Source organism: Oncorhynchus masou, chromosome 16 (assembly GCF_036934945.1).
Source record: "Oncorhynchus masou masou isolate Uvic2021 chromosome 16, UVic_Omas_1.1, whole genome shotgun sequence".
NCBI classification, from domain to species: Eukaryota; Metazoa; Chordata; class Actinopteri; order Salmoniformes; family Salmonidae; genus Oncorhynchus; species Oncorhynchus masou.
In genome coordinates this window covers 24,815,313-24,828,166 of record NC_088227.1, presented here as the reverse complement: position 1 = coordinate 24,828,166, position 12,854 = coordinate 24,815,313, and the positions used below count along the sequence as shown (strand labels likewise).

Below are 12,854 nucleotides of genomic sequence, written 5' to 3'. Positions count from 1 at the left end.
GTCTTTAGGTGCCTTTTGGCAAACTCCAAGCGGGCTGTCATGTGCCTTTTACTGAGGAGTGGCTTCGGTCTGACCACTCTACCATAAAGGTCTGATTGGTGGAGTGCTGCAGAGATGGTTGTCCTTCTGGAAGGTTCTCCCATCTCCGCAGAGGAACTCTAGAGCTCTGTCAGAGTGACCATCGGGTACTTGGTCACCTCTCTGACAAAGGCCCTTCTCCTCCGATTGCTCAGTTTGTCTGGGCTGCCAGCTCTAGGAAGAGTCTTGGTGGTTCCAAACTTCTTCCATTTAAGAATTGTGGAGGCCACTGTGTTCTTGGGGACTTTAAATGCTGCAGAAATGTTTTGGTCACTTCGAAAAAAATATCAACTACTGGGACCAAGACTTAAAAAGAAATTACGTTAGCACAAGATGGAGGGAAAGTTGGAGCAGAACTAACGAATTTACAGTTAATGAATATGTATGCTTAATCCAGTATAAACTCAAGTATATCATTTATTAGACAAGAGACCAAATTCACAAATTCTACAGTACAAAGGCAGTCATGTCTTAAGTGTGAAACTAAATGATGACTAATGATCCATGCTTTCTGGGAATCCTATAAAGTCCGGAAGTTGTGGGCATAACTAGAATGTTGACTGTCAGAAGTATTACAATGTAAAAGTAATTTTAATCAGTCTGTCTGCATATTTCAAGACATGGCATATGGGGATGTAGTTACATACCCAATGGATTGGACAATTCCTTATCACTCATCTTAGAAATCAATCAATTCACCATCATTAACACAGTGGAAATATCCAAATTACATATTTTTACAATATTTTGAAATAGCATGGGGTGCCAAGAAAATCAATTTGATACAATTTAAGGTCAAGTGTCAAACAATGCAGGCACTAGGGATGGGGGTGTGAGCATAGCTGTCTGGGCAGATTAGATGTAGTTATTGTTTGTGTCGTGTCTGTAAACTGTTGTTTGTATGTATACCTTTGTATATGGAGTGTGGGGAAAAAAACTAGATATTTTTTTGGGGAAAAAATATGACACAAAAAAATACGTGTGTGTGTGTGAGAGAAAGAGTTTATGTTTATTAACAGTGACTGTGTGTAACTGTGTGTGTTGTGACTGTGCCAAATTAAGCCTGTTAATTATATATTTCCACATACAGATATGTTGTGAGAGAGCAAGAGAGAAACTTCTCACAGCCCGGACTCTGGTCCTCCATTTCCCTGACGTCTGTCAGCATCAAACAGTGTTCCATACTAAGATGTATTTATCACTGTGTAGACCTACACGTTGACGTCTAACCTTATTGAATAACTCCTCTGACCTAGCCTATGCCCTGTTTATTTATTCATTTCAAAGTTGGACTAATTTAATTTTGGAGGATGATGTCGGTGTATGGGCTATGCTGCATAATGCGACTGCTCTCCCCTCTCTCATCCGGTTTCTGTCTCGTTCCCGATCCCATCTGATGCTGCAAGGCGTGCCGTGGCGCACTGGCCTGGTCCATGTGATAGCGAGGGGAGGAGGGGGCCCTAAAACAGTTCGCTGACACTCTTGTTTCATCACTTAATAGCTCGACTACCCCGGAGCGGTCCTAGGACGCATTTTTGGCGCGTGGATACATACTTGGTGTCGCTTACTACCTTTTGAAGTTTTGTCGCGTTTGCGGTGGTTTCGGGGCGAGCACAAGCCAAATCAACCAAAGAGGAGAAAGAAGTGCGGTTTTCGCCATGGGAGCACAGACCTCAGCGCAACGTGACGAAAAGAGCCAAGAGGATGCGTCAGCCGAGGAGCTAAGCGCGGAGGGGAACGCGATTTCGGAGGGGGATAGCGTTGTCGACGTCAAGGTAAAAGTGTACATACCCTAGTACAGACCACTTTACAGCTGACAATGTCATTACCCGCAAGCTTGCCACAGAGAACACCGGGCGCATACCCTCCTGGGCAGTTCCAACGAGTTTGTTTTGATATATTAACAAAGTGTAAATCGTGGGCATCAATGTCGCATATATATATATTTTTTTTTATCATAAACGATCTCTGGTGGGATGCGCGGCAGTTTCGCTGAGTAACGCAATGTGCCTGTGCCCGCAGCAGTGAGCCTGTCTGTCTGTGGCTGGTAGCAACACCCCCGAAAATTGTCTGCGGTGGTCACGATTTAATGCTCAATACCTGGTCTCACGACATCAACAGTCCCTGAGAGCCTTTCAAATTGCAGCATGATGGATTTCCTGCCTGTGATGTAGAATGATAACAATAATCATAAAATAGATATTTAGTAAACATTTGTAATCATATTCATAATCATGATAATAACAAACATGCAATCATAATACAGGCTTCAAAATGCTGTTAAATTATGTAATGCAGAATATTATGCCCCCCCCCCCCCCCCCCAAGTTGATTGACAGCTGTTTGTCTTGTCTTGGTCTTCAGGTTTATACATCTAGACAGTTTCCCACACTTTTTGAAAAATATTCTAAGATACCCTTGACAAAATTATGAAAAACATAAAAAAGATTTTGGCCACCTTTTGTCTATTTGTGTCACATTGTCACATGATAAAGCCATGTTGTTGATTACAATGTGCTTCACCTAGCTGCTCATACAGAGCTAATTAATTGAGCAATGTGCTGGTCCCATGTTAGTATGTAGGGTGCATAATTGCCACATCTATGTTATATTGTGAACAATTAACCACGGATCATGTTGACAACAACAAGGTCAATATGACGCTGATTCTGCTGTGGTGTACAGTGCAGCGCTCCAGACTTAGCAGTGGGAAGGCATCTGTCTCTATTTGCACTGTATGAAAAGAAAATAACAAGAGCACCGCAAATGTTCAAGTGGGCGCCTGGCTGGTTTTGACTTGAGATCCTTGAAACCATTGTACGGTCACACACAGACGCACACACACACACACACACACACACACACACACACACACACACACACACACACACACACACACACACACACACACACACACACACACACACACACACACACACACACACACACACACACACACACACACACACACTTTCATTTAATAAGGCATAACAATTTGTGTTTTACTATGGCTGGTGTTCTAAAAGCCAGGCTGGGCACTGTGTGTGTCCAACGATCTGCTGCTGGGAGCTGCTGTTAGGCAAGAGGGATGTTTTTTCTACTGTAAGATGAGATGAGTTATGGATGTATTACTGCTGTGTTAATGCTCTTGTTGGCTATGTGTGAATAATATAACTTTGGAATGACTTCTGCTAATGGCTTGGCACATTTGGCCACCTGCTGTTTTTCAGGCACCGTTAAAATATATTGAATTTATTGACCTTTCAAGGGTAGAAGGTCAAAGATCAGTTTTTAGTTTATCTTTATTCTGTTGTATTTGATAGGTCAACAGCTATATCAAAGAAGATGGAAATATTTCATTTCACTGCTGAACAGCAAATCCATTGTAAATGTCACACTTTCAAACATACATTTTCACCCAAATGTGTTGGAGAATTGGTTACAGGAGCCAGCTTTAGTTTCAAGTTTTAATGTCACGAGCACAAGTACAGTGAAATGCCTTTCTTATGCAGTGATGATGAAGGTAATGATTTTCATGGTTTCCCCATCTAAAATGTTTCCCATCTAATTTCAACGTTTAATTCCCACCTAACGAACTGGAGAGCACTCTAAACTTGATTAGATCAGGAAGAGATCAACTTCTCACTGAAGTAGCTATGACTTGAATAAACACCTATTCATTTTCAGACTGAAGTGAAGTTCTTCAATGGCTTGAATGTGTCATTCAGACCTTCAGACTGACAGTAATACAGCCCTTTAGTGACTAAAGGCTCATTGACTGCATGTTTTGTGGCAGACTATATCACCTGGCAGGGGCCTTCTAACACAGGGCCATCATGGTCGGGATCCAGACAGCTTTTGAAGTTTGCTGTTGTCTTTAAGCCTGTCTTGTGATGTGGGGTTTGGCTTACCTCATTTGTCATATAATCCAGGTTTACCTGTATCCCAGAGATTCCATCTGACAGAGTAGTGCCTCATGGTCTGTTATTACATACAGTTGAAGTCGGAAGTTTACATACACTTAGGTTGGAATCATTAAAACTCATTTTTCAACCACTCCACAAATGTCTTGTTAACAAACTATAGTTTTGGCAAATCTACTTTGTGCGTGACACAAGTCATTTTTCCAACAATTGTTTACAGACAGATTATTTCACTTATAATTCACTGTATCACAATTCCAGTGGGTCAGAAGTTAACATACACTAAATTTACTGTGCCTTTAAACAGCTTGGGAAATTCCAGAAAATGATTTCATGGCTTTAGAAGCTTCTGATAGGCTAAATGACATAATTTGAGTCAATTGGAGGTGTACCTGTGGATGTATTTCAAGGCCTACCTTCAAACTCAGTGCATCTTTGCTTGACATCATGGGAAAATCAAAAGAAATCAGCCAAGACCTCAGAAAAATAATTGTAGACCTCCACAAGTCTGGTTCATCCTTGGTAGCAATTTCCAAATACCTGAAGGTACCACGTTCATCTGTACAAACAATAGTACGCAAGTATAAACACCATGGGACCATGCAGCCGTCATACTGCTCAGGAAGGTGACGCGTTCTGTCTCTTAGAGATGAACGTACTTTTGTGCGAAAAGTGCAAATCAATCCCAGAACAACAGCAAAGGACCTTGTGAAGATGCTGGAAGAAACAGGTACAAAAGTATCTATATCCACAGTAAAGCGAGTCCTATATTGACATAACCTGAAAGGCCGCTCAACAAGGAAGAAGCCACTGCTCTAAAACCGCCATAAAAAAGTCAGACTACGGTTTGCAACTGCACATGGAGACAAAGATCGTACTTTTTGGAGAAATGTCCTCTGGTCTGATGAAACAAAAATACAACTGTTTGGCCATAATGACTATCGTTATGTTTGGAGGAAAAAGGGGGAAGCTTGCAAGCCGAAGAACACCATCCCAACCGTGAAACACGGGGGTGGCAGCATCATGTTGTGGGGGTGCTTTGCTGCAGGAGGGACTGGTGCACTTCACAAAATAGATGGCATCTTGAGGTAGGAAAATGATGTGGATATATTGAAGCAACATCTCAAGACATCAGTCAGGAAGTTAAAGCTTGTTCTCAAATGGGTCTTCCAAATGGACAATGACCCCAAGCATACTTCCAAAGTTGTGGCAAAATGGCTAAAAGACAATATAGTCAAGGTATTGGAGTGGCCATCACAAAACCCTGACCTCAATCCTAGAGAAAATGTGTGGGCAGAACTGAAAAAGCGTGTGCGAGCAAGGAGGCCTACAAACCTGACTCAGTTACACCAGCTCTGTCAAGAGGAATGGGCCAAAATTCACCCAACTTATTGTGGGAAGCTTGTGGAAGGCTACCCAAAACGTTTGACCCAAGTTAAACAATTTAAAGGCAATACTACCAAATACTTATTGAGTGTATGTAAACTTCTGACCCACTGGGAATGTGATGAAATAAATAAAAGCTGAAATAAATATTTCTTCTATTATTCTGACATTTCACATTCTTAAAATAAAGTGGTGATCCTAACTGACCTAACTGACCTAAGACAGGGCAATTTTAATGTCAGGAATTGTGAAACACTGAGTTTAAATGTATTTGGCTAAGGTGTATGTAAACTTCCGACTTCAACTGTAGTTACAACATCTTTACCACATGTAGGATTATCACCCAGTGGCAATGGCTCTGTCACAGGTAGGGACATACAGTATGGATGTTTTTGGGGGATGAGGTGGTATGTAGAGGATTTTGGTAGATTAGGTGGTATGTACAGTGGGGAGAACAAGTATTTGATACACTGCCGATTTTGCAGGTTTTCCTACTTACAAAGCATGTAGAGGTCTGTAATCATAGGTACACTTTGACTGTGAGAGACGGAATCTAAAACAAAAATCCAGAAAATCACATTGTATGATTTTTAAGTAATTCATTTGCATTTTATTGCATGACATAAGTATTTGATGAGAGATTAGGTGGTATGTAGATGGTTTAGAGAGGTGAGGTGGTATGTAGATGGTTTAGAGAGATGAGGTGGTATGTAGATGGTTTAGAGAGATGAGGTGGTATGTAGTTGGTTTAGAGAGATGAGGTGGTATGTAGATGGTTTAGAGAGGTGAGGTGGTATGTAGATGGTTTAGAGAGATGAGGTGGTATGTAGATGGATAAGAGAGATGAGGTGGTGTGTAGATGGTTGAGAGATGAGGTGGTATGTAGATGGTTTAGAGAGATGAGGTGGTATGTAGATGGTTTAGAGAGATGAGGTGGTGTGTAGATGGTTGAGAGAGATGAGGTGGTATGTAGATGGTTTAGAGAGATGAGGTGGTATGTAGATGGTTTAGAGAGATGAGGTGGTATGTAGATGGTTTAGAGAGATGAGGTGGTATGTAGATGGTTTTGGGAGATGAGGTGGTATGTAGATGGATAAGAGAGATGAGGTGGTGTGTAGATGGTTGAGAGAGATGAGGTGGTATGTAGATGGTTTAGAGAGATGAGGTGGTATGTAGATGGTTTAGAGAGATGAGGTGGTATGTAGATGGTTTAGAGAGATGAGGTGGTATGTAGATGGTTTTGGGAGATGAGGTGGTATGTAGATGGTTTAGAGAGATGAGGTGGTATGTAGATGGTTTAGAGAGATGAGGTGGTATGTAGATGGTTTTGGGAGATGAGGTGGTATGTAGATGGATAAGAGAGATGAGGTGGTGTGTAGATGGTTGAGAGAGATGAGGTGGTATGTAGATGGTTGAGAGAGATGAGGTGGTGTGTAGATGGTTTAGAGAGATGAGGTGGTGTGTATATGGTTTAGAGAGATGAGGTGGTGTGTAGATGGTTTAGAGAGATGAGGTGGTATGTAGATGGTTGAGAGAGATGAGGTGGTGTGTAGATGGTTGAGAGAGATGAGGTGGTGTGTAGATGGTTTAGAGAGATGAGGTGGTATGTAGATGGTTTAGAGAGATGAGGTGGTATGTAGATGGTTGAGAGAGATGAAGTGGTATGTAGATGGTTGAGAGGGATGAGGTGGTGTGTAGATGGTTGAGAGGGATGAGGTGGTATGTAGATGGTTTAGAGAGATGAGGTGGTATGTAGATGGTTTAGAGAGATGAGGTGGTATGTAGATGGTTTAGAGAGATGAGGTGGTATGTAGATGGTTTAGAGAGATGAGGTGGTATGTAGATGGTTGAGAGAGATGAGGTGGTATGGAGATGGTTGAGAGAGGTGAGGTGGTATGTAGATGGTTGAGAGAGATGAGGTGGTGTGTAGATGGTTTAGAGAGATGATGTTGTTTAGAGGGGTAGATTGGCAGGAGGAAAGTGTTCCAGGGAATGCCTCTCTTCTCCCTCCACCACCTTCTCTCCTCCTATCTTCCGCCTCGCTTCCCCCTTTCCCCACCATTGTTGCTCAGAAGTAGGTCAGGGGTGGTCCAGTGCTGAGTATGTGCTCCCCCAAACACTTCCCGACCTCCAAAAACATGGCGTGTGTCAGTGTCGAGAGATAGCGTGTATCATGTGGGTGGGGTGTTTGAATGTGTGCATGTTTGTGTTGTGTGTGAGAGAGTGTGAGTATGCGTGCATGCTTGCTTGTCTGTTTGTGTGTGTGTGTCTGTGTGTCTATGGGTGTATTTATGAGTGGAGGAACACACACCAATGGGACACTTGATCCCTCAGACACCCAAACTTTGACATTTAGTTTTTGTCCTCTTCTATGAAGTTGGCAACATACTGGATGGCCATCGTTTTGCAAGCTCCGACCCAACTTTGCTATTTTGTAATTATTTTGTTGTTTATTTTTGATTTATTTTCACAAAATGTTTCCGCTATTATTTCTTACAACCGACAAGAACTTGTGAACATCAGATTGGCAGTTACTTACCCTAATCATCAGTTACTTACCCTAATCATCAGTTACTTACCCTAATCATCAGTTACTTACCCTACTCATCAGTTACTTACCCTACTCATCAGTTACTTACCCTAATCATCAGTTACTTACCCTAATCATCAGTTACTTACCCTACTCATCAGTTACTTACCCTAATCATCAGTTACTTACCCTAATCATCAGTTACTTACCCTAATCATCAGTTACTTACCATAATCATCAGTTACTTACCCTAATTCCTGCAGCAACTTCGACTCATCTGCTCTGGGCTCTCTCTGTAATTCCGACCCAATTTTCGGGCTACCCAAGAGGAAACACCGGCATTGCAGAGGCAAGCAGGGGGATCCTGGTGAGATTAGGGCGAAGGAAAAACTGGCCACCTCTTCCCTCCATTCTACAGGCCAATCTTGATAATAAGATGGATGACCGCCGATTGCGGATTTGCTACCAACCTGACTCTTGAAACTGCGATATTCTTTGCTTTTCTGAAACATGGCTCTCGGACAAAATACCCCCCATGGCTATCCAACTGGATGGATTCTCCATTCACCGGGCGGACAGGACAGTGGAGTCGGGGAAATCGAGGGGGAGGAGTTTGCCTCTACATCAACACCAACTGGTGTGCCACCAGCATGGTGGAAGTGTCGACCCACTGTTCACCCGTCTTGGAATACCCAACCTATCTACCTTCCGAGGGAGTTTTCAGCTGTTATCGTGACTGTTGTATACATTCCACCTCAGGACAAGAAAAGTAACACGCTGGCACTTAAATAACTGTATAAGGCTATAAACACGCAAGAAAACCTACACCCAGAGGCTTATTTTCGGGTGGCTGGTGAGACTTTTTTAATTCTGTGTCACTGAGACACGTGAAGCCCAATTTCCGTCTCCAATGCCACTAGGAGTGATAAAGTCCTAGACCACTGTTATTCTACCCACAAGCAAGCGTTCAAGGCCCTCACTCGTTCATCATTCTGCAAATCAGATCATGATTTGATTTAGATCTGATTTATTTGATTCCGTACTCCTGCTTCCTGTTTGCAAGCAGAAACTCAAACAGGAAGTACACGTGACTCGCTCCATTGAGAAAGGGTCACCAGAATCAGAGATTATGCTACATGTCTCCTTTGCTAAAACTGATTGGAATATGTTTCTTGACTCCACCAATAACATTGATGAGCTAACCACCTCTGTCACCGGCTTCATATAGAAAATGCAACGGCGACGTTGTCCCCACGGTGAAGGTTTGCTATTCCCCAATCAAAAGCCCTGGATTAACACCAAGGTTGGCGCTAAACTCACGGACAGGACTACCACACACAGAGCTATCGTAGACAAAAATGGGGCTACGGTCGAGAACAGGAATAAGTGTAAGAAGGCCCGCTATGTCCTACACAGAGTCATCAAACCAGCCAATGACAATCTAGGAATAAGGTGGAATCATAGTACACAGGCTACCACACGCGCTGCGTGTGGAAAGGTCTACAATCCATTACGGATTACAAAGGAAGACCCAACCGTGATCTGCCCAGCGATGCCTCTCTACCAGACCAACGCAATGCATTTTATGAACGCTTTGACAACAACAACATCTCGCTGGGGGTGAGGGACGTCACCAACCCAGAGGGTGGGTGATCTCGCTCTCCAAGGCCGACGTCAGAACGGTCTTGAATCAGGTCAACACCCGTCCTGTAGCACTCACTTCTTTAATTATGAAGTGCTTTGAAAGGCTGGTTATGCCACACATCAACTCCATCATCCCAGACACCCTAGACACACTCCAACTTGCATACCACCCCAACAGGTCCATAGATTATGTAATCTCAATTGCTCTCCACACTGCCCTCACCCACCTAGATAAGAGGCACACCTATGTGAGAATGCTGTTTATTGACTACAGCTCAGCGTTCAACACTATTGTTCCCTCCAAGCTCAACACTAAGCTTAGGACTCTGGGTCTGAACATCTCCCTCTACAACTTGATCCTGGGCTTCCTGACCCCAGGTGGGGAGGGTAGGCAACATCACCTCCGCCACGCTGACCCTCAACACAGGAGCCCCACAGGGGAGTGTGCTTCGTCCCCTCCTGTACTCTCTGTTCACCCACGACTGCGTGGCTGTGCTCGACTTCAACACCATCATCAGGTTTGCTGATGACACTTCGGTGGTCGGCCTGATCACAGGCGACTATGGGTCAGCCTACTTACTGGGAGGAGGTCGGTGACCTGGCAGTGTAGTGCCAGAGCAACAACCTCTCCCTCAACGTCATTAAGACCAAGGACCTGATCTTGGACTACAGGAAACAGGGAGGTGAGCATGCCCCCATCCACATTGACGGGGCTGCAGTGGAGCAGATCAAGGGCTACAAGTTCCTTGGTTTCCAAATCACTAAAGACTTCAAATGGTTCAAACACGTGAAGAAGGCGCGACACAGCACCTCTTCCCCCCCATGAGGTTGAAAAAGTTTGGCATGGGCCCTTAAATCCCCAAAAGTTCTACAGCTGTACCAATGTGAGCATCTTGACTGGCTGCATCACTACCTGGTATGGCAATAGCACCACCCTCGAACGCATGGCGCTACAGAGGGTGATGCGGACAGCCCGGTACATCACAGAGGCCGAGCTCCCTGCTATCCAGGACATCTATATCAGGCGGTGAGGAAGGAAGGCCCGGAAAATTGTTAAAGACTCCAACCGCCCTGGTACCTCCATCACTCCTGTATATAGGAACTGTATATAGCTTGCTTACTTACCTATTGTGTTATATTTATATTTATGTTCATATTTCTTATTTCTTGTTTGTTTTTTCTAGTATAGCATTGTTATGGATTATTGCATTGTTGGGTTTTGAGTTTGCAAGAAAGGCAGTTCACTGTAATTGTGCCTGTGACATTAAAAACATGAAACTTGAATCTCTCTCTCTCTCTCACTCTCTCTCACTCTCTCTCTCTCTCTCTCTCTCTCTCTCTCTTTCTCTCCAGCTCACTCTCCCGCTATCATTCCCTCACCCACCTCCCGTTCTCTCGCTCTAGTTGGGTGGGAGCCTACATACATTGTTTTGCTACTGACACACACAAACCAGCTGTGTCAGTCAAGGAATGTATGTAGCATAAACATTCCTTACATAGCACCATCCACCCATAAAGACATACATGCATTCATATAAACACTGTTTCTACTTTCCTGTGACAAGCTACACGTAGCGCCCAATAGAGGGTACCCACTGGCTCTGAGTGGACATGGATAATAATGTTATGTAATGTAATGAGCGGATGGCATAAAGGTCCATATGTTCCTTTATAATGAGCACTGGCTGATCTGGCTCCGTTATGACACTGATTATACTGTCTAGGACTGATGGACGAGGCAGGCAGGGAGTGGAGGGGGTGAGGGGTGGGAGGGGAGCGGGGCATGAGGCCAAACAGAGGAGCCATTGAGGATGGGCTGAGGGGGACAGTGTTGAGGCCCTGTGTGTGCACCGGCCCAAAACAGCCAGGATGGAGAGACCCCAGTAAGGGGAGTGTTTTGGGTAGGCAGGGGGGGTGGAGAGAGTGCGAAGGAGATAGAGAGGAGAGTAGAGCGAGAGAGAGAGACATAGAGGTGGAGTGAGAGAGGGACCTGCCAGGGTGACATAAAGACATGAATCAGGCGATTGTTCCTGGTCCCCTGATGACAGTAGGGGTAGAGAGTGAAATGGATTCAGGTAAAGAAAGAGTCTATAATGGGGGAACTCCCATCTCATCTTCAGCTTTGGGTTAATGGGAGAGTTTTGACTGAGTAGGAGTCTGCAGCTACATCCCAATACTCTCACAAGGCCTCCCTCTTTTTCTCGACTCATTCTCTTCATGACAACTGTGTGGAAGGACTGGACAGGTTTCAACCATATAGCATTAACCTAGCGAGTCCTGTCAGATCTTTGGTCACAAAGGAAAGGTGATGTGCTGAGAGGTTGCTATTGAATGTTATAAGAGCCTCACTTGATTACATTATTCCGTTAAACCATGATAGAAGTAGCTTCTATGCACAAAACAGAATGCATGTGCAACACGAATATAGTTCATTTGCGATAGTCTGATACCTTCCTCACGTGCATATCCAAAAGCGATCAGTTGTTCCCCTCCTCACATATTTTAGGTCTCTGTAAAGATCTCTGTCTTAGCTTCAGTAAATCCTTCTATAACTCATGGTTAGCCCTACAAAACCACACCATGCATAGATATTGTAAGGTGATTATTATGCTTAGAGGTGTGGAGAACTATCGACATGGACACTAGAATGGGGATGTGCGATTGGGATTGGTCCATTGGGTGACAACAGGAAGGGGAATTAGGAAAAGGTAGTGTCCCAATCGTTAAAGAAAGGATAATGCAGTTTGGGAAGGGAAATAGAATTTGAATTCCCTTTATCTTATCTGATATGCTTATTTTCTCTCTGATTGAGAGTATTGTTATCATTGAACATGTGGCGTTTGATGTAAGCTAGTAAAGCTATTTTGAGCAAAAATATAAACGCAGCATGTAAAGTGTTGTTTCATGAGATGAAATAAAAGATCCCAGAAATGTACCATATGCACAAAAAGCTTATTTCTCAACAATGTGCAACAATTTGTTTACATCTATGTTAGTGAGCATTTCTTGTTTGCCAAGATAATCCATCCACCTGACAGCTGTGTCATATAAAGAAGTTGATTAAACAGCATGATCATGACACAGGTGCAACTTGTGCTGGTGACAATAAAAGGCCACTCTAAAATGTGCCGTTTTGTCAGTGAATTAATGTTCATTTCTGGACAATAAGCCTCCTCCAACGTCGTTGTAGAGAATTTGTCAGTACGTCCAACCGACCTCACAACCACAGACCACATGCAACTACGCCAGCCCAGGACCTCCACATCAGGCTTCTTTACCTGCGAGATCGTCTG

The 12,854-nt window shown here is 43.7% G+C and overlaps 1 protein-coding gene across 1 annotated transcript in view; it reads left to right on the top strand.

Moving 5' to 3' along the window:
* The first annotated feature begins 1,091 nt into the window (after nt 1-1,091).
* akap12b (A kinase (PRKA) anchor protein 12b) overlaps nt 1,092-12,854 on the top strand; it is a 72,431-nt gene continuing 60,668 nt past the window's right edge. Inside the window, exon 1 of the mRNA XM_064991289.1 lies at nt 1,092-1,853. Within this exon, the coding sequence (XP_064847361.1) occupies nt 1,737-1,853 (117 nt within the window). The 5' untranslated portion in view covers nt 1,092-1,736. The remainder of the gene's footprint in view (nt 1,854-12,854) is intronic.